The sequence below is a fragment of the Dromaius novaehollandiae genome, chromosome 18, assembly GCF_036370855.1.
Source record: "Dromaius novaehollandiae isolate bDroNov1 chromosome 18, bDroNov1.hap1, whole genome shotgun sequence".
NCBI classification, from domain to species: Eukaryota; Metazoa; Chordata; class Aves; order Casuariiformes; family Dromaiidae; genus Dromaius; species Dromaius novaehollandiae.
The window spans coordinates 9,301,505-9,327,304 of record NC_088115.1 but is presented as its reverse complement, the minus strand read 5'-3'; the positions used below and the strand labels follow the sequence as shown (position 1 = coordinate 9,327,304).

General features: G+C 50.2%; 1 protein-coding gene across 2 annotated transcripts in view; it reads right to left on the bottom strand.

The window, feature by feature from the left end:
* Nucleotides 1-25,800, bottom strand: part of HID1 (HID1 domain containing) — a 43,186-nt gene that overhangs the window by 5,751 nt on the left and 11,635 nt on the right. For both annotated transcript variants that reach the window (XM_064522615.1, XM_026099026.2), the window contains 14 exons: nt 17,328-17,477; nt 14,584-14,754; nt 11,958-12,071; nt 8,931-9,037; nt 8,345-8,461; nt 6,929-7,151; nt 6,397-6,453; nt 6,162-6,302; nt 5,651-5,741; nt 4,856-5,007; nt 3,497-3,575; nt 2,694-2,858; nt 1,262-1,489; nt 632-765 (listed from right to left, as the gene is read on the bottom strand). In XM_064522615.1, the coding sequence (XP_064378685.1) occupies nt 632-765; nt 1,262-1,489; nt 2,694-2,858; nt 3,497-3,575; nt 4,856-5,007; nt 5,651-5,741; nt 6,162-6,302; nt 6,397-6,453; nt 6,929-7,151; nt 8,345-8,461; nt 8,931-9,037; nt 11,958-12,071; nt 14,584-14,754; nt 17,328-17,477 (1,929 nt within the window). The remainder of the gene's footprint in view (nt 1-631; nt 766-1,261; nt 1,490-2,693; nt 2,859-3,496; nt 3,576-4,855; nt 5,008-5,650; nt 5,742-6,161; nt 6,303-6,396; nt 6,454-6,928; nt 7,152-8,344; nt 8,462-8,930; nt 9,038-11,957; nt 12,072-14,583; nt 14,755-17,327; nt 17,478-25,800) is intronic.

Below are 25,800 nucleotides of genomic sequence, written 5' to 3'. Positions count from 1 at the left end.
AGAGAGCACTAAAACACAACTGCTCCTGTGAAATTGGAAGACATATTTTATGGCTCTTGATATAGGAAATTAGCAAATGCAAGGAGGCTGACACCACTACCAGAGCATGGGAGAGCAGTACAGCCTCGACGCATGGACCACAGAGCCTCCGTCTCATCTAGACGGCCAGGCAGCAGCCGCTCTGAAGGCAGCACCTCAGTAAAGCCCTCGTGGGAACTTGTTCCTCACAATACAGCAAGCCAGAAGATGCTGGCTGAGTTCTCCATCCCAGAAAAGCAGAAGAGGGGAAAAAAGGAAGAAGTCTGGACACGAGTTGAGAGCCTCTGGATCAGGAACACATCCCCTTGCACCTGTGCACTTACTGCTCCATCCATCAGTGACCTCAAGACAGAGAAAGGCCCTCTCGTGTCCTAGCTCTTGTGTCACTAGCACAGGCAGGAAACACCCATAATGATGCAACACTACTTCCAAACTACAGCATTTTCCAGCACACCTTGGGTGTGCATATTGCCTCTAATATGGTGCCTCCTCCATGGGCCTACCAGATCTCTCCTTCTAGAGTCTCCCATTTCAGTCCATTTTACACCAAGCTCAGATGTTCCCTAAGCACCAGAGGAGCATCCAGCCTTACCCCACTCCAGGTCTCTCCATCATTCACAGCTGAGGGTGGGTTACCCTCCGGCAGAGGCTGCAAAGACTCAGGCTCCAGCGAACGCATGGTCCCATCCTCTGATACCTGCGACTTCTCTGTGAGCTTGTCGATTCCTGTGTTCAACAGAGAAAAAGCTCAGAAGCACAAGTGAATTAAATATGCTTAGAAGTAGGGTGTTCTTCTCTGCCCTACATTACACAGACACCATGTGCATCTGCAGACATCTGAAATGCTCCCTGTCACCAGGAGAAGCAAGGATTAGCCTTGATCTCACCACCCCAAAGGAACTGGTTTGTCTCTGGGAAAACAGTCCCTGCTGTAACAGGAACACAAATTCACATGGATATAGTTAAACTGAGGCAAGAGGTCAAAACTGGGACAGAAGGCCACGTGAACACTCTTAGTCCGAGAGCAAAGAAGCTCACTGTGCTTTACTTACACCTGACTGTAATCAGCTTGGGCAAGCTCTATCTGAAACAGAGACTGAAGAGCAATACGTCATTAATAGCTGAAAGCTCTTAATCTCTCCCACACCCAATGAAAGGGTGAGTCCCTGCTGTATCTCACAAACAACCCTCTCTCATGTTATAAAGATAAACTAAGGCTGACCTGGAGTAGCCACCAAACTTGTCTTCAATGTCCCTGGTTCAGCAGGAGCAGCAGGCCGCGACCCCTCCATCGAGACCCCATCCTGGGAGTTGGTGCGAGAAATAGGCTCAGGAGTTTTCTTCTTGCGCTGCAGACCTTTCTGGATGGACTGTGAGTCCGTAGGCAGGTTGGCCAGCTGGTGAAATACATTCCGCTTGCGGATAACAGCATAGACCAAATTTGAGTTCCCTGGGAATCACAGCAACAAAATGAGCAAAGAAGGAAGACTCAAAGCACCTTGACAATGTAGTCCAAATCAATGGGAACATGATAACGCTAAGCATGGTGGTGGAGACCCTGCAAGCTCAGAGAACTATGCTTCCACCCATAAAGGCAATGGCACAAGAGAAAAAGAGCAGAGCTGTGTATCCTCTTATCCATTACAAAGCAGTACAAGAAATTTTGTGAAATCCTCTCTAGGCTGGAAGACATATGACTGGAGAAAAGGCTTAGAGAGTGACATTCAAACTTCCAAGAAGAAAAGGGACAGTTTAAACTGCATAAGCACACATTTTGGAGGAAAAGGTTGCCAGTCAAGAGTCAACATTCCTCCATCTTCAACAAAGAGATCGGAACATTCCTCTTGAGGAGAAATAGGCTTCAAATAGAAAAAACAAAAGGCCAAAATTCTTGCCATCTGTAAGGTGACAGGAAACAGAATGAAACTGTACCCTAAAATAAAGTACAAGCCACAGCCACAAAGGCTGTCTTAGGATCTGGCAACCCTCACTTGCTAGCTGTCCATCAGAGAAGTAGAATGACTACTCCTCACTTGCAGTTTTAAAGCATGACATTAAATTTTGAGCAAGGAGAAGTAAGAGCTCCCAGCAGGCTAAGGGACCTCCCTCTCTATTTCCAAGAGGTCCAAGACTGTCATGCTTTGAAGGGGGAAAGGATAAGGCATTTCCAGGAAATGCAGCAGGTGCTGGAACTTTGTTCAGACAGGGCTGTTTGACCTTCACCTCCAGAGACTGCCAGAGCATAGCTGAGAAGCACTTTTAAACATTTAACAAGATGTTCCCTCACCTACAAAGCTGAGCAATGTGAGCAGTTTTACAGCAGCATCCAGCCAGTTACAACTTGAGCATTAGTAAGCATTCAACTTCCCCGCCGTCTCCCATCTACCCATCTCAAGTCTTATCTTCTGGTCTGCAGGAGGTAGAGGCTATGCTGACAACTAGCTGCCATTTCATTTTGCTCTAATCCAGCCAGTCTGGGTCAGAACCCAACACTGGTTTCTTCCTAACTTCTCAATCCTAGACAAGTCTCCATATAGCTGGTTTCTGCACTTCTCCCTCTCTCTCATCAGTTTGGATTTTCTCTGAACTTCAGTCTCATGGTCTGTTGGACTAAACTAGTAGAAAGCCACTAAATATAGCAGTCAGTCTCTTACCATCAAACTGGTACTGAATGATGTTGTTGAAAACTTCTAGCAAGAAGAAAACAAGATGGTGGTTCTGGACAGCAGAGAACAGGAACCAGGTAGTGGAGAAAGCTTCCAGGAGATGCAGCAACTTGTTAGCAGCCACCATGGAAAGAGACTTCAGGTATGGAGACACTAAGGAAGGCAAAGAAATGAAAACCAGAGAAAGATCCAAGGGACAACATAAATGCACCATTAAAAACGCCCCTCTTACTGCCTGCCCACCCTCCACTTCCAGGAAAACCTCATGGAATAGCTGAGCCCAGTGGGGTTCCATAGAAACTTTTCCAAATATGAGAGAGGTTAAACAGGGATACCATCTAGCAAAAGCAGGCTTTTCTGTTTTTAAAGTCTTATTGTGCAGTTTCAGACTAGGAACATTGTGTCTGATGCACTCCCTGGAAAGTCCGCACAACCTGAATCACCTGGACACCCACTAGACCCAGGGGAGGCCACTGGCACTGCAGGGAGGTGGCACTCCCTGCTGGAGAGGGACAGCACTGCCACCACCCTCACCAGGCTGCCTGGGTGATGGCCATCCCAGAGGGGCTCCAGGGATCCCTCTGTCCCCCTCACTGACCTGCCTGTCTCCTGCAGGCAGAGCTGATCTTCATTAGGCACCTCCAGCCCTGAAGGTCACCATTTCCAGCAGCGGCCACTGCCACTGGTAAATACTAAGGGGCAGAGGTAGGAGCGTATGTGGGGAGCGGAGTGAAAGCAGCCAGAGCCATCCCCTCTACGGGTTGTTTCACACTGCACAGCCAGGCGCTTACCATTCACAACGATGGTGAGCAGGCAGTCGAAGAGAGGCTGCAGCCGCTGGTGCCCACTGGTTATGATCTTGTGAAAGACCTACAACAAGGAAGGAATTCTTGAGCAAGGGGAGTGCCAGTACCCTGCTGAAAGCACCCTCTCGACCAAAACCAGTGCCACCCCCACACTAATCGCTTCCTGACACCATTCCTGCCTAGGCAGGGCCCTGCATACTCCACAATTACACAGGTGGGGAAGGTTGCTCTCGCTGCAGACTTGCGCTCCAGGAGCACAAGCTTTCATTTGCTGGGAATCCTTTGGGGACGTGATTAGGACTCTACAACATCACAAACAGAAACCAACTGTGAGCTGTTCCAGAGTGCAGAGACAGTCTGATAAAAAAGAAAAATAAACCACCAGGAAGTAAGAACCATCCTCTTCATCTCCAGTGGGTGTTGACTCTGAACCCTAATGATAGCTGCTTGAAATGCCAAGGAGCTAATGATTTCATATTTGATTTTAGTACAAACATCCAACTCAAATATTTGTCCCACATTTCTGAGCTATGCCCTCAGACACAGAAAGACAACTGCCCCACGACCAGTTCAGACACTTCCAATCTTCCCCTTCCCCTCTCTGGGGGGCATTCCCATAGAGGAAGCCTGTGGCATAATGAGAATACAGGGATGATCTAAAATTAATAGAAAGTAACAGCAAAACAGATAGCACCAAGAACAGTCCTGGTGGGTGGATTTCTTCCTACTCCTTCTAATGGGAATCTCCTTCTGGCGGTTTATCAAAAGATGCTGAGAAGTTCTAGTCTGAAACAAGCACTGACATGCCAGGAGAGTTACTACCTGCAGCAGGCACTGCCAGCCGCAGGGCTCTGTTTGTTGACAGTGCTGTGATGCTCAGCACTACAGACTGAGAATGAATGAAGTCTTGCAGCAACCCAAAGCTGTGGGGCAGAGCTTGGCATCACTGCTGCCTCCGCTCTGACAGACGTGCTCCACACAACTCTAGTTACACCAGCAATGCAATACAACTCTTGCCTTCCCCACCTGCAATCAGGTCCAGCAGAGACCAGCCACCCATCCCACCCATGCCGGATCCTCCTCTAAGCATCAGTCCAGCTCCACCTCGAATCCTGTTCTTTGGGATCATTTGTATGACATGTCCCCTACCAGAAACATCACCTCAGGCTAACAGGGGGCAAAGATCCCACTAGCACTTGGATGTATCTCACATACTTCCTAGCTACTCAGTGGACTGGCAATCTAGGCAGGACCAGTATACTGAAGAAGTAGGCAGAGCAATTGTTGTGGGAGTATGAAAGAGGAACGAGAAGGGACAGTAGAGGACTGCTATGCTGTACTCACTATGATGAGCAGATCTGCATGTGTCCCTGTGAAGACAGGGATGTCCATAGGCACTCGCACAGAATACGGCTTGTTCAGTCGAACCCCAAAGTTACGCTCCCCACTGAGAAGCAGGAGGATGAAGACTCCGATATGCATCAAGCCCACTCGCGCTGCGGAAACAAAGACATCACAATGAGGTCTGTGGGCTCTTGGAAATAGGAAGGTGGCATGGAGGAAAGAGGAGAAATAAGAAACACAGAAGGACGGAAAGAGAAATTGCACAGAGCAGAGCATCCTTATAAGGGACATCCCACACAGGGCTCTCTCCACCTCCAGTACCAGCATCTGTCTCGAGTGTGTTTATGAAGCCAGTATAAACTAAGTCTCATACGGATTATTCTTTTCTTCATTAAGTTCTTGATGTAAAACCAACATCCTAGTAGGAAAGATTTGACTTCTCCTTCCTACCACCCAGCAATGGAGTTATGCCTGATTTACAGCCAGGCGAGAACAGGTCACTCATTTCTCCCTCTTCACAGGATCAGGGACACTGTTTTAGACCTAAGGACTCACACAGGTTAGTATGTGCTAAGGATCTCCCTTCCCCTCTGGTGTGGTACAGATCATCCTGCCCATTACAAAATTTAACACGCAGCTAATTGAAACACTCCACTTACCTCATGCCTGCAGATGACTAGGAATATGCATTCAAATGACAATTACAACGGAGCAGTAGAGAGGAAGCATCTTAAAAACATTCTAGCTTAACTACTAAGCACAGATGGCCCCAGCTGTTGAAAATAACCAACTTACACTGGTCTGCTCTGGCATCGTTGAGAAAATACAAGATTGGGACAAGGATGTCAAGAACATCACTGCTCTTCAGCACAAAGAAGAGGAATTTCTGGAAGAAAGGGGAGGATTTCAGACAACTACAAGCATATTTAGTTTTCTCCACCATCCACAGGACTCAAGGCAAGGTAGCCTCAACCTAACCAGTCTCTTAAGGTTGTTAGGGAGGCTGGTACAGACACCAGCCTTTTATTTCCATGTTACTTAAAGAGTTATTTTAAAACTCGCTCCTGCATCTACCCCAGGCACTGATGTTTGGGAGCTACGGCCCCTCTCACAAGCTCTCCCTGGGGCCAGACCCCACAACCCACCTGAGAAAGAATAGCACAGCTGACCCTAGTACCACAGATTTACTGTCAGCTACCTGCTTTGGATTGCACAAGCCTTTGTCAGGGCTTGGCCTAGCCAAGCCATACCAGGCTCTGGGCACCGCACAAGGAGAGCCAAAGCTCGACAATAAGCAGATCCACACCTTATTGAAGTCACAGAGTTTCCAGAAGAGGACAAGGAGCTCCTGATGGAATTGAATCTTCTTGGCAGAGTTTGGCAGGTAGGTCTGGACCAGCGGGTTTGATAACAAGCGGGCCACTCCTTTCAGGATGAACTGGAAATCCTGCCAACAGACCAGGAAAAACTGTGGTGGGCCCAGGGCTGGTGCAATCAGTATGAAATCAGACAGGAAGCAGTTCGTGACACCAGCTCTTTACCTCTTCTCGGTGTATTCTTGAGAGATAATTCACAAATAGATTGTCTGGTCCTGGAGGCTGCATTTAAAGAAAATGAATAAAGCGCTTATTGGCAACAAGATACACGCAGGCAGTCAAGTGTAACACCACTGGCTTTGGAGGCTAATGTCTTTCGCTTCAGCTTTCCTCTCTGAATAATCCAGTTTTAAACTGGAATTAATCCAGGAAACAGGGTACCTCAGGGGTATCAGTAAAGTCAGGGGCTTTTCACTTACACAGTAATGACTCAAATCAGTGATCAAAATCTAGTGGTTTGGTCATTCATGGCTCTTTAGTGCCCTACAGAAAGCAGCAGGACTGGGCCAGAGCACTTGCCAGCACAGAAGCACACATAAGGGTCGGTTCTACCACCAAGCAGGTAAGAGACTTTAGACTGCAAGGAAAGGAGTGTGGCTGGACCCTACAGGTGAACATTCAGTGCAAGAGGACGTAAGACGACCATAGAGAGAAGGCGTTCAGGAGACCTGCACAGAAAGGTCCCGGCGTCACTCACATCCACATCATCCATGGCCGTGCCAGTAGTAGTGCCATCCACAGTGGGACTCGAACTGGTGGAGCTGTCATAGTCCAAGGTGACAATCAGCACCTGGGCTGCCTCCTCCACCAGGGGTTCACGGTAGTCGGAGAAGAGCAGATGATTGTAAGGAATCCCATACCCCACTGGGTCGTAGGCACAGACGATGTTCAGGAGCGAGGTGAAGAGCGGGAGCGCATGTCTGGGGAGGAGGAAACGTTCTCAGGAGGCAGGAGCAGTGAGCAAAAGGCACTGCCTTGAGGAGGGAGAGGAAGGGCCAAGCTCTCATTTCAAACACAGCCGGACAGAGGGAGGGCAGCATGCCACAGTCACAGCTACACAGGTACAGCAGGTACAGACAGACTCCAGCTGGCTCAAGTCTGCAGAGACTTGAGTACACAACTGCAGAGCCCCAGTACACAACACAGGGGCAGCAGTGCTTCCACTCAGCTCAGCAGCTAAGTCTGTGCAGCACCATGGCAAACATGCAGCTGTACAGACTGCCTCTCTACTGCTCCAGCCCTGTGGACTTCCCAGCTCAGCTCACCTCCCTGCTCCATATTGCCTGCTTGGCAACTGCAACAGTTTGGCCCTGCTCTGTTATGCCTTCACCTTCACAGCTGGCCTCACATTTGAACATGGCTCAGGTCTGTAAGGATTACTTGGAGGAGTTTGGGGTATTGCTCTAATCCTCCAAGCAACAAGCATCTTCATGACAAAGCACCAGTATCTTCTCTAATCCAACTAACCTACAACAGAGGCCCACAACTGAGCAGCCCGGAGACAAGAGCCAACACTGCAGCTTCTAGCTGGGCTCCTGGCCTGCAGCTGAGAGGGAAGGGGAGGTGAAAAAGGTGGTGTTGCCTCCCAGAGGGATTCTGTCCAGCCATCTGAAAAAGGGGACAGGACCTCAAAGCTCTCCAGACTCTGGAAAGACTAAACTGGCTGCCTCTAGCCAGGACCGTGTTGCCCAGATGGGTGATTGTCACCTGGGGAGCTGACAGTCCCAGAGAGGACAATGTCACTAGAGGGCAGCATTCACCCACCACCGAGCACCAGAAGACAACCCACTCTGCAGTGTTACGCTAGCATCCACACCAGGGAATAGAGACCTGCAGAACAGGGACCAGTCCTGCATCAGACTCCGCTGAGCACTGTACTCATATCCCTCCCTTTGCTGCTGAGGAACAGTTTTCACTAAGCAGAGAGGCAAATGGGGATGTAAGGTAAGACAGGACCAAAGAAAAAGGGCAAGGAAAGCCACCATGCATTGATGAGAGCCCCTGGATGCTGGAAAGAGCAAGTACTAAGGTCCCCCATTGCCAACACCCTCTCTGGGAGACATTTGGAGATACTTCTCCCCCTGGCACTCAACCCCTCACCCTCTACTCTCACCTGTTTTCAGTAGAGCAGAAGAACTGCACCCAAGGGTTGGCATTGCTGCTGTCCGAGGAGGGAGGCAAATACATAGCCTCAGAGAAACAGGTCAAAAGGAGCTTAAGCAGCTCTGTCCTGAAAGAAAAAGTGAAGAAAAGGCCAAGTCTTGCAGTCATCCAGGAGCAGGGACAGGCAGCACAGTCATTTACCACAACAACCCTTAAGGAAAGCTCAGTCGCAGCTACGCAGTGCTTCCCATAGACATCTGGGCATCCAGTTTAATTTCTAAAGCAATGCTTCAGCCGTCTCTGGCCCAAACCCCTAAACAGAATTGCTGCTTTATGAAAAAGAATATAGCAGAGGTCCTGGCCCATTTCAAAGCAGCAAGGTTTTCCAGCTCCCAACTCCCAAATCCCGCTGCACAAAGCGATCCAAGAGAAAGACTGGGACTTCTCTGTGCTACCAGCCCTGTTGGCTCAGAAAGGAGCAAGTAGAAGGACCCTTGGAAATCACAGACATCCTGAGAAGCAGAGAGCCCATCTCCTTCAGATCCCTCTCCCCCAAGCCCAGCTTATTTCCATTCTGCCCTTGCAGACCCTCTTACCTGTTCAAGTCATGGATGTAGTTGGGCTGTGGAGAGTGAGCAAAGCCCACACCTGCCTCCCAGATGTACTCACAGCTGTCAATGGAGTGGATATCCTCTGCAGTGTCCTGTGGGAAGGAGGAGGAGGTCAGAGCCCAGAAGGCAGGAGCAGGAGTTGACAGCCCTACTGGTATCGAAGGCAGCTCAGCCCCTCTCTTTAGCAATGGCAAAGAAACCAGCAGATGAGCATCCAGATGACAGGCTGTACACACTAGAGCCAGCCAGTGAGTACCACAGAGAGGGGACCTCTCATCTTCAACATGTGCTGAGCACCTTTGCAGGATAAAGCCCTTTCTCTAGCATGCCAAGGAGCAATGCTAGGTGTTTCTACTGGGAAGGGGCACCTGACACCAACAGATCCAGCTCCTGGCATGACTCCCAATTGCTTTGTAGCCTGAGGATATGAACCGCAGCAGCTCGTCCTTCTCCTTTCTCACGGTCAGTCAGGTCAGGGTTGAAGCAGCTTAGAGGATACAAGCAGGCATTAAAAATCACCTGTTTCTACCCCAGGAACAGCTGGGAGCAAGGGCCCACATGAATGTACTCACAAGGATGCTTGGCACACCTTGCCGGTCTTTTTTCAGAGGTTTAATTAAGCAAATTCTCCCGCCTGTCTTTTTCCCTCCTTGCACTCAGGGAGAGATGTTCAGAGGACTGTGTTCCTAATTGCTTTGGCTTCCCATTGCATAACCTCCGTCCCTCCCACAAAGGCACTAACCTCAGGACAGTGGGGCTCAAGAGCAGCCAAGACACACTTAGTGCCCCAACCATGACAGCCATAAAACCAGAGCGTTGACAGCGGCTACTGCTGAGACAGGAGCAACTGCAACTTCCTCCACAGTCCAGGCTTTTCCTGCCTTCAAACTCACCTCCTACAGATAATTTAGAGCTTGCCTGCTATCTGGTTTCTCATCCACCCCTCACAACAACTCTCTCTGAGATTGAAGTGCCCAAGATCTCCCCCACAATTAAATCTTGAACATCATTTGTCAGGCACAGACCTCATGGAAAGAAATGCAATTACACCTATATACCCGTTTCTACCATGTGCAACAGAGCACGAACACCAGGAGGAGACAGCACATTACTAAGCATCATTATAGCACTTGCCCAGGCCTAAAGCAGCAGGTGTTGATGCCTTCAAAGAGCTCGGCCTTTGCAGGTAAATGATAAAACACACAGGTGCAGGCTTCCCATGACAGAGGGATGCCCAATCTCTAGCCATAACTCCAGAGCTGACTTCAAGAGAACAAACAGCAAAAGAGTACCAGCCACTGCCAGGTCTCTCTTCTGCCCATTCATCCCAGCACTCACTCTTCCTCCTTCCTCACGTCTGCTTCAGCAACTATCAACCACAGTCTGTGGCTCTGGGGCTATATGCAGTTCCTCCATGAGCATGAGGTGGTTCTACCCATCTCTCCCCTCTTAACTAGCAGTCAGACCCAAGAGCCCAGGTCAGACCAGATCTGGAGAGGGAAGACAACTAGGCGCAGGCCATAGATGCCACACGCAGCACACAGCAAGGATCACGGAGCACCCACCACCCCACTGCCTAATTCAACTTGCCCAAAGCCCTGGAAAGTCGGGCTGGCTGTTGCCGAGAAAGAGATCACAGGCACGGTGGGGGAGACTTTCCCATCTGTTTCAGTCATACTCCTACCTACCCCTAGCACATGCACAGCTCTGATCCTGCCTTGCTCCTGCACAGCTCTGATCCTGCCTTGCTCCTTCATCTCCAGGTGACAAATTTCAACTGTTTCCACCACCCAGAAACTTAGAGCCAACTATTTAATACTCAGGTTTGTCACAGAATTTTGCAATCAAAGTACACAGTGGTTTAGCCTTTTTTTTTTTTTTTTTAATCTTTACCTCTTAACTATACCACATAGAAGGGCCGCCCACATTTGCTTATAGAGTGGACCTACAATAAATACTCACAGAGGGGGCCACAAGGTGGGGGAGAGGGAGAGAGAGATGGGGAGAGACCCAAGAATCAGTCCTTAGCACATCTGGTAGGATATCCCCGAACTTCAGAGAACTCCTCCGAAGTAAAGACACAGACCAGAGAGATCAGGACAGAGAAAGTGGACAGACACAGCAGAGACTGTTTACTCATTTATGTCACAGCACCTGCAATGAGGGAAACAGAGCTACTTCCACCCCCAGGCTGTGCCACATGCCAGTGGAAACAACAAGGTGCTAAAGGTCTCTGCTCTCCAGGGAACAACAAAACAGCAGTTGTTTGCCAGCACAATCACATTTTCCCAAGAGGAAAGCTGTAATGCCACAGGTAAGTGACAGCCACTCCAGCTAGGACTCCCTTAGCTGTCCCAGAACACCCCACTCCTGTGGCTCTCCCCAGTCTGCACCACGCTCACAGCAATATCACAAGCCAGGCACGGCACAGAGAAGCTTCCTGTATCAACACACATTTGTGTCTTTGCTCACTTTGCCTCAGGTTCCCTTTGTTCCCCCAAGAGAGATGTTTTTAAGAGTAGTTTCTTTGCTCTAGGAACCCCCCAGACTGACCTCCAAAGAACTCAAGTTTACTTCCGATAGCCTCCAACCAGACAAGACACAAAAGCTCTGAACACAAAGCATAAAGACATAATAATGCTTTTATTTCCACAGCTTTTTCCCTTTGCAGGTTTCCCAATACATTTTACACGCAGAGGTTATCCTGCTGTTTTGATGTCCTATCCTGTCACTCACCTTTAGCACAAGGGCCCTGGCTTTAGTCATAGATTTGGTTAAAATGATGATGGATTTTTTTAAATCAAATATCTGTTGTAGAAGGCACAAATGCCATAAGGTCAACCCAAAATGTTGAAGAGTGTTAGTCACTGTGTGTTCAAGCTCAATGACCCAGTATTTTCCTGCCTGCCCTTTTGCAGGAAGCTGCTTGGGTCTTCTAGGGTGCCCCCCCCCCCCCCCCACCCCCAATCTAATCTTCTGCCTCTATGCAGATAAGCTTGTGATCCAACTTACCACCGTGCTCTTCCGGTGGCTCTGCACAGTGAAATCAGGACAGAAGAGCAGATCTGCGACAGCAAGGAGCAATGATTCAGCCAGTGGCCGGGCATTTTCGTCATCTTCATCCCCCTAAAAGTGAGAAATGTGGAAGAGTATTGTCAGTCCAGGATTAGAGAAGAGCACACAGTAACAGCAGTATAACACAGCAAGATAAGGCACACTGCCATGAACACACAGGAAGGCAAGAACTCCCAAAGGGACAGGCAGGAGAAACGCACAAAACCCACTCAGTAGAGGCAAGGAATCCCCCGGGAGGTGATGACTAAGTGGGGAACAAGCTCTCTAATAAGACCGATCAAATTGAGCAGGTGAAGGATCCCAGGCCTAGAGATGCTGGGAAGACAGAAGAGTTGCGCTGGACCTTGCCACACAGAGATGCTTGGCTTACTGAAGACAAAAGGAAAGGAAACCATTTACAGAGAAGAGGGTGTTACAGATGCAAAGGAAATGAGGAAGGTGATTTGGATGGTGCACAGGAGCTGGGGAGAAAGAAGGGAGCCAGGGAGAAAGAAGCCAGCCAGCAGTGAGAGGAAGTGTAAAACCTCTCAAAGGCCAGCACGGGCTGCCCGGAACTAGAGGGGACAGAACAGGAGAGGCAGCAGGTGACATGCTCAGCAAGGGCCACCTCAGCCTGCCATGGCAGCGCCAGCATGGCAGCAGAGGGGACTTTGCTGTCTCCAGCATTCAAAGCCACGCCGCACAATCGTGCTCGGATCATGCATGGTTACTCCTCTGCAGCTGTTGCCAAGGGAAACCTCTTCTGGCCCTGCCTGTCAAAGAGCAGCCGGGATGCGCGGCCTTCCCCAGCACACGCTGCTGCGGGAGAGAAAGGCAGGGACCAGCAATGGCAGGGGCTTATCTATCTCGGCCAGGCCTCTGTCAGCCTGCGCATGACACACAGCTCTTAAATCACAGCAGGCAGCTAAGGGGATAATAGCCTGTGTGGCTCTGACATCTGTCGGGAAAAGCACCGTCAGACAGATCCCCTATGTAAGGAGAGGCCCAGAGAGGATGGACAGAGCCAGCAGGCAGCAAGGATGCTTTTACTTGGGCTGGCAATCGGAGATGAAAGGAGAACCATGGTCTACACTAACATAGCCTCAGCTTCCAGAAAAAGTCCCTGCAGGCTCCGGGTACCAATACATCCAAGATGGGTGGCACACAAGAAGCCAACAGATCTGTACCCAGTGGGGGAAGACATCCCATTCTCCAGAGATCTCTTGAAGAGTTTTTCTGTCTTTCAAGAATTGTCACACAGCAACGCATGCACAAATACAGTCCCTAAGTCCAGCATCCCTGCTTCCGGGCCTGCACCCACCCACGCTCACGCTCCCTTCAGCCCCTTACAGGAGGGAGCGACCAGCCTTACAGCTGCTTCTGCACCTTGAACCACAACAGCCCCGCTGACATCCAGGAGGCACAACACACTGGGAGAGCTCCCACCCCAGCACGATGCTGCTGGGCTGGATCGTCTCAGGACCACCCCACCGCCCTACGGCTAAAAACTCTCTCCTCCAGCTGCCGACCAAAGTGGAAACAGTGGTAACAGCAGCCTGGCTGGCTCAGAGCACCAAGCGCCCTGCTGTTGTCCTCCCCAAAACAAGCTGGATTCAGCTCCTCTGTTGTTTAGCCTCTGGAGCACTCCCCAGCCCCTGCGGGGATGAAAGGGTGGCCAAACGCCCTCCCCGTCACACAGATCGTATAACAGAGAGAGCAGCTAGCAAAGACTTCCCTTTCCACCACCCAGAACTTCCCCTTGAAGTGGCCTCAGGCCAAAGAGATTAGAGGTGACAGGCAGAGACGGTGCAAGGTTCAGGCTGTACCTGCCACTGCCGATCCCTATTAGCCCTCCGCCAAAACAGCGCAGTCCACATAACACGCGGGCGAAACCACCCTCTTCAGCACACAGCTCAGCCACGCTAGCCCGCACACTCAAACTCATAGCACCGTGCTCTCCGTGCAGCACGAGCCAGCTGCTGCGGGAACGAGCAGGCAAATACATATCTCTGGCCTAACAACTGTGTTTGCAACACTATTTCTCCCATCTGCAGAAGATCCCAAAGCACTTTCACCATGACACAGACTCAGCAAAGCACTATTGTGCCCACTCTCCAGATAGAAAAAAGCAGGGAGGTTTAGAGATTCCCCTGAGGTTATACACATAAGGGACAGAGCCAGAAATGGTCCCCAGTTCTTTAATCGCTCTTGGTCAGTTGTGGGCTTCACCTACCAGGCTAGGCACCTAGTTAAAAAAATCACTCTGCTCTTAAACAGGCTACTGAGTCACGATGCGATGCTGGGAGCCTCTCCAGCACTATTTGCACTACTCACATACTAGCTCTCTCTTACAGCTGCACCCAAGGGAAAACTTCAGGAGATGCAGCAGCCTGTGCTAAACAAAGTAGCTGAGGGTGAGAGGAAAAGCAGCAAGAATCAAAGGGAGAAAATCAGCTTAGAAGGTGCCATCTAGTTTCTAACCAAACAGACACCTCTGGAATAAGGTGCCCCAGAAGTATGTGGGGCCTCCCCTCACAACCTCCCCCCACTCTCCATAAGGAAGAATAAGTGCCAAGAGACAGACCCCTCCTCGGCCAGCCCCAGGGACAGTTGACCAGAAGAAACCTCTCCAATCTGGGTCCTCGAAGATGTAGGGCAGGATACGTGTGAGGAGCCGGCAGCAGTTCAAGACAATTTGCCTCTCTTTCTCCGTGTGGCAGCCGCTCTCTGCTCCCTGCACCAGCTTCTCCACAGCCTGAGGGAAACAAAACCAAGGCAGGTAGCATTAGCCTGGAGACACATGAGCAAGAGCTGGGCAGGCCTGCTGTGCTGGTGACATCCTGACATAGAGTTATAAACCATTTTCCCTGAGTTCAATAGTAAATTCTGTGCTGCTGTTTGGAAGAACTGTAGAAATAGGGTTAATAATCTTAAATGGACCCTCCTGAATTTCTACTCCCACACTGCAAGATTGCTCACATGCTAGCGTGTGCCATGCAGCACGTGTGCTGGGTCACGTGAGACAGGGCCACAGCACCACAGGAGCATCCCTGCTCGCAGGCTCCTTCCACGACACCACACACCACAAAGGCAGATCGGACTAAGCAGCCGCATCACATGCATGAGACTCCGGCCAGGACCAAGGCAGCAGCCTTGTGCTGCATGAGGTGAGGCACCAGCAGGGGACCATGACATGGAAACACAACGCTTGACACATCTATACGTGCCGTCGTGATTACAGCAGGGACCTCTCCTGACTCGGCAGGTCGCGGCAAAGATGCTGCCTACGTGCATGGATAAGGGCTCCAGGAAAGCCTGCCAAGGCCCAGCTCCCTGCTGTACTGCAGCACAGGAGGGTGGCAGCCCAGGTTTTCCCAGCTCACCCCGTGAATAGGACTCTTGCCCTGGAAAGAGCTTCTGGATGAGTCTCTACAGTCCATCTGATCAATGCTGAAACTGCCAAAGGAGGCAATCACACACTTTTTTTTTTTTTTTTTTTAAACAACAGGGACATGGGTCTCACCGGACGACAACCACAGCACCAGGAGGTGGAGGCAGAAGTTTGTAACTAGACAGGAAAAGGAGACCTCCCTTCCCCCTGTACCTGCACCCACTTCCTCTTAATCCCTCATCCATGAGGGGACAGAGAGGGGGAATGAAAGCTGAAACATTTGCCAAGGATTTACCTTGCAGCTTTTTAATTCACGGAGCCACGCGTCCCTGCTTATTTTCATAGCAGACTGTCTGGGTCACTGACTCTGCTAGTTTACGTCACTGCCTTAATGGGTATTTAAGTGCTGTTTGTGTACTCTCAGCCCGTCCATGCACTGCTCTGTCACTGCGCTTAAATATTTTTTTGGGCATGCTCATGACTCTGTACAGCAGAGGTGCAGAGTCCCCAGAATGACTGCAAATGACATTTCAGATGTGTTGTTGTGCTTTGCACAAACACGCAGCGCTGTGAAGCCCGGCACCACGCGGCACCTGGCACAACTCAGCACCCTCAGCCTGGCAACAGCATCGCAGGAATCTGCAGGCTTTTCTGCCCTGACACACCAAGATCTAGGGCTCCTGGATGAACAACCCTGCCATGACCAGGTTTCCCAACACATCTGTTTCCAAGAGGGAGAACAGCCCATATTTTAGTCTTGTTTTTCGGAGGAAAGAGGACACAATGGGTGTGTGGGTCTTTTTTATTATTTATTTTTTATTGCAGTACAGGTCTCTGAGCCCTTCTCAGTTCCCAAGCTGCTCATTGCCAGAACCCAGCACTAGGGAATGACCACTTCATTTTTCTTCACTTTGATATTCTTCCTCAGGCATCCACTACGGGCATCTGCTTGAAGCAAGATATCTAGTCAGAGCGACCTTCAGTATGATTCAGCAGGGCCCTTTTGCATTTTGTAGAGCAAGAAAAACAGGACAGCAACAGCCATTTGAAAATTGCCAAATACCATTCTGCATGTTTCCAACACTCCAAATTCAAGGCTGATCTTTGTACGACTCAAGACTATTATCAACACCTGCACTTTCCCAGGCAGAGTAAGTCTCACCAGACTGCTCCCTCAGCCGCCTAAGCCGTTGCTTACCAATGCACAGGAAACGCAAGTCAATGTCCCTTGCACTCCACGAGGACATGGCAATACCACAAGCAGCACCAGGGACATGCTGACACAACAGGAGGAGGAAGACAAGGCTTAAGACTTCCCCCAGTTTCATCCAGGGACTTGTACAGTGACAAACTCCACATCCCTCTGGGGTTTATGAGTTTGGGGGAGAACTAATACATAATGAGGAGCAGTTAGATGCAAACAGAGAAACAGATGCACCAACCACACCACTTATATGCAGCCTTGGTACAAAGCTCCCTAAGCTTGAAGCAGTTAACATTTCAGACAAGATTCAAGGATGCAGGGTGAGATGCAGGGCACGGACAAGGAGAAAAAAGCTCTGAACTGAGCAAATGCCAGCTGTGGTCTGTGGTAAACCAAGGGAGGAAGGGCTGAGAGCTATCATGAGGAGACAGGAACAAGCCAGCACAGTGTGTGATGGAAGGAAGCAAGCTGATACCTGCCACCACACTCAGCACCAATGTGCCGCTATCAGCCAGCGGGCATGACTGCTAGCCAAGCAAGAAGCCAGGGCTTGACAAAGATGCCTGGAGTGCCAGTAGCCACCACAACAACCCCAGCCTAACTCCACTTAGCTGAACATCTTAAAATTTCCAGTCCTCACATAAGAGGGTCTTGGAAGCCACAGGACTCTCGGTCCAGGGACAGCCCCGCTCCACGAGCACTGTACCAGGGAAGAAGAGGGTGCCCTCCTTACCTTGTAACACAAAGTAGCCAGGTTTGAAGGCGATTCTTCTCTCACCGCTCGGATCTCTGCAGCTGGTACAAGGGCAAATACATCCTGCACTGAAGTGGCTGTATCTGCCCAGAACTGGTCCCAAAAGGCATCATCCGTTGCCTCCACAGGCTGCAGAAAGACAAACAGTGGTTACAGACACAGAGCTGCTGTTGTGCGAGGTCCAAACATCAGCAATTATGACTGGCTCAGGCCTGGACCACCCCAGCATCAACAGTACATAAAAGAGGGCAAATGAGAAAATATACTGGCACTAGTTTTATAGCTTGACCTCTCTGTTACCAGAGCCTTGGCTGACTTGACCTCTCAAACCAAGCACTCTCTCTGCAATGGGGGTGACCAGCAAGACATTCACGTGACGAGTTGCATCAGCCCGGCACCCTCCGAGTCTTTCACAAAGTCAGGACAAACACGAGGCCGCCTGCTCGTCTGCAACCTAGCACACAGGCGACAAGGTCTTTTCCAACGCCCATGGGCTAGGCTGCTGCCATGCATCCTGCCACCTTCAGAGCATGCCAAGGATGCCCTGAGCTCACGCTGGAGTTGCATCTGCTGTAACCAAAGCCTCAGGGAAGCAGTCAGGGATCTCTCATGTTTGGGCACAAACACACACCCGGAACCAACTGACCCACCCCAGAGCACTTACGGTTGCAATAGAATTGATCTTCCGGAATCAAATATTTATGGAGAACTGGATTCAGTGCAGCTGGTCTCTGCCAAGGCTTTGCTCTTAAAAAAGCACTAAGCATGCAAGTCAAAGGGGAGATGGAAAGAGAAGGCTGAGATACCAAAAAAGCAATCTAACTCCATTCAGGCCCACAGCCCAAGAAGCCCATCCCCGTGTGTCTGGGAACACACCTCTCCCTGCTACTCTTGCTGGCTCTGCAGGTGCAGACAGCCTCCTCTCTTACCTGCACTGTCTCCTTCCCACAGCGTGAGCACAATATTCTGTCACTCCCCCAGAGTTAAAAAAGCCAATACTGTTTTTTTTGTTGTTTTTTGGGTTTTTTTTTTTTTTTTTTTTTTTAGCAAGAAGGCATCTCTATTACACACCACCTCAGGCATCCAAAGCCAGGCAGCTCTGAACTATCAGGAAAGACTTTTCAGACAGCTTGGAACTGAGCATGACTCTTCCCATCAAAACGCTCATATTTGCCAAGAAATAGGTGTAGAGGACCGGTTCTCTACATGCAGTTTTGTCTCGACATTACTGCTGCTGCTGCTGCAAAGCCGCTGCTGCCAAGGCGCGTTTGGCAATGCCGCGCCGACGCCCCCAGGAGCCGTCCGCGAGGTAAACAACCTCGTGTACCTGCACGAGGTAAAAAGGGCGCGAAAAGGGCAGAAGGTCGTCTCTAGGGCACGAACCGCACGTACTCATTTGCCATCTGCGCATGAGCAGGAGACCCCCAGATGCCCCAGCCCGTTTCTGGAAGGTTCCGAGAGGGCGGACTGTGCATGACAGTTAATCTGCATGGGAAGTGAGGAAGCATCTCCCGGAGGTGGGGCAAGAACCTATAAAAACTGCAGATGCCGTGAATAGAGGGGGGGGCTTGCTTGCGACGACTGAGGAACTTGAGCGGAGTCAGCGGAACCAGACGGGAGCTTCCCGCCGCTGCCCCCCCGCCGCCGAGACTCCCAAGAGAAGAGGACCAACGGGACGCCGCTGCATCCACGGGTGGTCATATCTATCTTTCTCTCTCTCTCTCTGTCTTCCCCTTTTCCTCTTTTTTCCCTAAACGTGTGATGCGGGACGTGTCTAGTTAGTTGATTCCTTAATAAATCTTAAAATTGGTTGGCTGGTGTCGTTTCACCTTAATTCAGTCCAAGGGCATCACGAACTTGGTCGTTTGGCCCCAAGGGGAGGGAGGTCGTCCTGAACGACTCCCTTCGGGCCGCGACAATAGGCAGCGCCCAAACACAGGCTGGGAGCGTTCATCCAGCCCAAGGGTCCTCCTAGAAGGGTGACAGGAGCCTTCCTGTGTATTTATGCCACGCAGCATGAAAAAGGCAAGTCGACAAGTTCACTCAGAAGAGGAAAACGGAAGCATTTCCAAAGGGATTTCCCTGGCCCTGCCGAGGAGTGCTCAGCGCGCCAGAACACCAGCCCGGCCGAACACCCCCAACCGCCGGGTCAAGACAAGAGGGAACCTCCTGCCGCTGACGTGCAGCAGCTCAAAAGCAAACAGCGGCTCTTGCTAACAGCGATAACCAGCACTGTGGGCAGGTCTATCACGTCAGATGGGAAAGGGGCAAAAATATGAACGTGTGTTTAAATTAAACTGTTCCTGCCCACTCCCAACTCTGCTGCAGTAGGCAAAAAGCTCACCTAGCTCTGTGATATGTTTCTAAGTGCAGCCAAGACTCGGCTCCAGGGAGAAGAGCTCACTCGCAGCTCTGGCACCGAGCAGCACTGGATTTCCCCCTCGGGAAGAGGAAACACCTGCTGAATTAACAGCCACAAGCTGCAAGCAGGTGATGCGTCACCACCACCCCAAGGCCAGAAAGGGAGAGGAGCAGGCGGGCTGCCCCCAAACTGGTATAGCTGGTTATTGCCCTACAGCTCGGTTCTTTAACACTCCAGTGCTGAGACTGCACATCGCTTGTCCTCTTCCTCCCGCCACGCAAGGAATCAGCCGGAGCTGCTCCCCAGTCCTTCAGCAAAAAGGAGAAAAACACAGTGCTTAAGTATCTTCTTAAATACTGCTCCAGTGCTGAAACCCTCTTCATTTTATCACCTCACCTATGAAGCAAGCTCCCACCAGATCCCTTTTCAAGGGAAGAGGGACTTTTTCCAAAGGATCCCTGATTTTGGGGGGAATTCAGCTCCTGGCACACGAGACAGCTGTGCTTTTGCAGAACCTGAGCCAGAAGCAAAACTTTCTTGCAAATCTAATCTTTAATTACACTCCTCCAAAAGAGCCAAGTATTTGGAAATCCAATCTATGTCATGCCCAAAATACCCTACACTTTCTACACCACCTCTCAAATCCTATACCACAACCGCACGGATAATTGCCACATGCACCTCCTGGCTGCCGGCCACAGCCGCTCCCGCTGACAGCGGGGAGCAGCAATTGCTGCTAATTGGAGATCATGCATAAATAATGGCTTCGCCTCATCTGGAGGGGAAGCAGAAAGCCATTTCCCTCCAGCGTGCACAGATCCCTTCACCTGCCATTAGCACGCAGCCTCTGCAGAGGCTGAGCACAGCTGCTGCTTTCCGGGAGGTAACACAACAGTTAAGATGGAGTGAAGAGCACTGCGTCCAACTAAAGTTACATGGAGGAGAGGGGTAACAGCAGTTACCCAAGCTGCAACATCAGACCCCACAGTTGCATTAACGTGGCGCCTGCCATCTTAGCAAGCAGATTACACTGAAACATCAGCTCTTCCATTCTTAATAGCTGCAGCGAGTCGGTTCCTCATCCGACAGATGGTATCCCTTTTGTACAATCCCGGGACACGGATTCAGCACTGAGTCACTCACATCCCTGCAGCCCCCAGATTTTAGTTAATGATCTGGCATCATGAAGCTACTTGATCTACGTAACATTTGTTACAACACTACTGGATTTTTTTTATGTTGATTGTACTTTGCACGCCAAGTCTTCGGGGAATCTAATTATCCGTTTGCTCATGCTGAGCTTATCCAACACCCTGTACCTAGCTCACAGAGAAGGGAAGTAAAGAGATCTAGAACAGTTTTGTTCATCTGTCATGGATATCTTCACTACGAAACTTTACCAAGGTTTAGTTACAAGTGCCGGTACTGCACAGGCTGCGGGAGGGAATCCCGCAGCACCGCAGCTAACCTCAGCCACGCGTGCAGTGCTTCAGCAACAGGAGCTTCACGAGGAGCTGAATCCTCATCAGCAATATTGTGAGCTAGGGCCACTCCAGATGCTCTGGGTCAGCACAGATGTGTCCTCTCTTCGCAGCAGAGCTGTAGCACACAGACAGGAGCGAGCCAGATGCACCTCCAAAGCACTGCACAAGATCAGCTCTGCATCAGCAATGCAATGAGAATGAAGACTCCACCACTGCGGCAATAAGTGAGGGAGCAGTAGCTCAACTCTCCTCTGGAAACACAACTGGGACATCTGGAGAGCAAAGGGAAGCTCCTGAGCCCCCAGACACCCCGCTGGGGAAGCTGCTGAAGTTACACACTAGCTGGCAGGGACAGCCACGCTGCTGCCCGAACCAAGGGCTCCACGCAGAAGGGAGGTGACAGCTAGCACAGTGTGCTTGCTGAGACCACAGCGGGCAGACTTGCGATGTGACACCTTGAAGGGGACAAGGAAGGCGACTGTTTTTTGCCCACAGTTCACCTGGACAATGTATAAAGTCCTCTGATCGTATGCTGACCACACTGGTCCTGTTGAGCACCTCCAGTCATTATGTCCCCAAGATTGTAAACTCCAGTTTTGGGGTGCTTTGAAACACACCATACACACACACGTGGTAGGAATCCGAAAAGGAAATCAGTTAGATTTCAAGCATCTCGCCAGTTACTGAACAGAGAATCACAGCCCTGAACGAGCAATCCCTAGACAGGATATGTCAAAGGAAACGGGAAAAGAGTTGAGCTGGCAACGTCCTGTAAACAGGAAAAGGTCCCAAGGCAGAGCCTGCTCCCCTAATTTGTTACTGTCCTCAACCAAAAACTAACATCACTTTCACTTTTTCCTTCAGACACAATCCCTCACAAACTCGGACCGGGTGCATATCTGCACCCTCCTCCCAAGCAAGAGCTCTCTGTACTTGCACTGAATGCCTATTCCCAGCAATCCCTCCAACAGGTCCCTGCCCCAGGCTGATCTTAAACCACCTCAAGTTGCTGCAAACTGTCAGCAGAGAACCAAGGACGCAGGCAGTCACTAGTCCTGCTCACCGTGTTCACCCTTGGCGTCCAACCAACACCCCAAACAAGCATCTCATCAGTCCACATTGCAAAGCATTTGGGGCAGGGACTCTCCTTGTCTGGTCACCCGAGAGCAGAGCAGGACCTCAGTCCCCGACCAGGGTTTCTAGCCACACTACCACAGAAATTCAGGTAATATATAACAGCAGTGTGCTCCTTTCTGCCCAAATGAGGCAGAACTATGGAGTGTAATGACCACAGAGTCGCTCATGCAGCACTTAATTGAGTTCTAGGAAATCTGGCAACTCTGTACAGCCAGCTGATCAGTTTGAGGCAATTCATGCACCTTTCACCACCTGTTTGGGAGCCACTATGCACAAGGAAAGTCTGAGGACTGATTTATTCAAAATGTTAATAAGTAGCATCATTTGATCCTCACTGCCAAGGCCAGCAGCTCCACACAGTTTTCAGAGTAGAAGTGAGCTTTTCTGTAGGATCCTTGCAGTCAAAGGAGAACCAAGGCAAGACTCCAAATGAGTCTTTTTTCACCAGTTTTCTGCTCCCACAGCAGGGGTAGCATTGTACAGTGCTGAAAAGGGGAACTGGAAAATGGGATTTGTTGAAGTCTGGCAGGAAAAGTCTAGGATAAAAGTCAGCTGCGTAAAGTGTTGTCTTAAAAGCAAAGCTGTAACTAACAAGTTTGCTTTTGATCAAGCCAATAGACTTGAACACTTGAATCAAGTTTGAATACTTTCAAAAACAGACTACTCAAACTGATCTCTGTCTAGCCTTAAGATGCACTTTCACCATGCTCAAATTAATAACCTGTTGTGATACTGCAGCTGCTATCAGGGAGCGAGAAAGGGCTGGAGTTTTTATCCCTATTGCTCGATCCTTCCCATCTCTTTAAAAACAGAGGCACAGCTAGCATTCAACTGTAACAAGCTGGTTCACAAGATCAGGTTTTTCATATCTCCCAATCAGTTGCTTGCTGAAATTGTTTAATCACCAACTGACTGAGAAAAGAAAGCATATGTTTCCCTAGCAATTAATAGACTCCCAACTTCAGTCTCCTGCTCTGCTGCTGACTTGCTGCCATACTCACAGCCTATGTTTCCCTTCACCCGTTACAGAGGCAGCATTTTCATGGGTACTTTGGGTGGATGCACACAATCACAGTGGTAAAGCACACAAGCATCCTCAGAAAAAAGCTTAAGTTGCCTTATTATTAAAAGGGCCTTATAAATTTAAGTGTAATGTAATATACATATCATATAAAAATCTTCCACCCCATTTCTCTGTGTGTGATTTTCACTATACATCTGTAGCACAAGCAAATACCTTCTGTCAGCTGCTACCGCCATCTTTTATCACTGAAGTCATTTTGAAGCGATTTTTCAATTTTAAGGCTGTTACAGCTTCAGAATTTCTCTCTTGCAACTAAAAATCAGTGCAGTCGTTTCATTCTTGTCCATACTTGGTTTGGCTTTCAAGTTCTGGGCTCCACATATGCACCAAGTACTGAAGTGCAATGTTCCTTACGCATCATTTTTTAAATGTCCACATGGGAAAGCTTGTACTTTTTAATTGACAGATGCCTGGAGATTTAAGAGTTTATTTTTAAGAAAACCTAACTTCAGTGCTAACTCTGGACTTTCATCAGTGAGTGAACACTGCTTTCTGCTATACCACCTCTGTCCATCAAAGCCTTTGGAAACACCGCACAGAGCATTGCTAAGCTCAGGGTTTCATGTTACCAGCTATTTGATGAAAATCTATTTGTCCTGCAACCTGATGTCAGAGTAGAAGGCTGTAAAAGAGGAGACATGCTGCTGAGAAAGCGATGTATATTTTCAGCACATTGCTTTGGAGCAGGGATCTGACTCTGCCCATTATTTCAGCTTGGCATGAACGCGGGGACTCACGGGCTGGGAGGTTACGTGGAGGTGGCTGCTGGTAGGAGCTCAGAAGGTTTCAGGGGAGTCCGGTCATGCATCCTGCACAAGCAAACACCAGTGCCTTTCTAAGGTATGTAAATATGGGAGCGCCAACACCCCACCCTTTTTCCACCTGGCAGTTAGTCTCACTTAGACCACAAAGACCAGTCAAGAATGAAGCTTTTTCTCCTCCCTTTACGCGGGGCCCCAGCGTGTTCTTTCACTGCATACGTCAATAAACTGGGGGGGGAAGAGGGCACTCTTTTCCCATCTGGCAGCGTGATGGATGCCCCATACTGGATCTTCTTTGTGAACGGCAGGCTTGAAAGATCCCTTTAGCTAGCAGAAGCACTGAGAAACAGAGGCTTGATTCCCCCTCCCCATCTCGTTTTATAAGCACATTTGCTAGTGGAGGAAGGAGAATCCAAAGCTGAAGGCACTCTGAACTATTCTGGCATCCAAAAGAGATTTTGGAAGAATCCCCTCCAGCGCCAATTTATCTACTTCTCTTCTTGCCTAGGGACATCGTGGAACATCCACAATAGGATATTTTTAAGAAAAAGTTCACCAAAGACATTCCTGAGGGATGTAGATACAACCAATGCTGCTTTAGAAAGTATAAACATGATTTCTGACGGGCTCTTCCAGCCCTGCTTTCTATGATCCATTTCTCAATCCAAGTCTTTGCCTCATGAGGCGTCACAGGTTTTTCCCTCTCACCCATTACCCCTTTGCATTCATCCCTTCTCCTTCTGACCTCATCCTCCTACCATTACATCGCTTTCTGTCATCATCCCCAAGCTGCCTTAGCTGCCGCTGCTCCCTCACCACCAGAGGTGGCTCAGAACAGGAGCTCTCCTCCGTAGCTCTCCTCCGTAGCTCTCCTCCATAGCTCTCCTCCGTAGCGCCGAAGAACGTGAGCCGTGGTTTCGCAGCCACTCTGCCCCTTAGAGGGACAGCAGCCCACGCCACTTTGCTGCCAGTGTGCTGCTCTTACTGGGCTCCCAGCTGAAGGGAAGAACTGAGCTGGCTCCCAGTACAAGAGCAAAACCTGTTAGACCTCCAGGCAAACACCCTCCCTGTCCATAATCCTGACTGCACTTAACTCCTGTTCAGCCTGCGGAAACACAGCAATGCTTTCGCAGGTCACAGATGGCAACTGCTTCTGCTGCAAAAAGCTCTCTCCACCGCACAGTTGGCCAACATCCCTTTCGATCAACCGGCACCCGAGCACTGGGCAAGATTCTCCTCCAGTTATTCAAAAAATATAGGAAAGGGGGCATTCCCAAACCGTGTGCCAGTTTAAACCTCTGCACGAGCACGCTGGGCGCTCGGGACTGCCCTTGCCAAAGCAGAGCCTCGGTCTGCGCCACCCGGCCCCCGGCAGCAGCGAGGTGCAACGTGTCAGAGCAGAGCCAGCAGCGCGCTGCGGGCGAGCCGCCACGCGGCACCCGGCATCACGCTGCGCCTCGGGGAGCCGGCCGGCACCCCGAGGGCCGAGCCTCGTCCAGCTAGCGCCGCGCCAGCTTCCCCTGTTCCCCAGCGCCCACCAGGCCTCCGGGCCGAGATCCGCCGCCGCCAAAAACAGGTGGCCCCAGCTCATGGCGTGGGGAAACCCAGATGGCCGCCGGCCGCA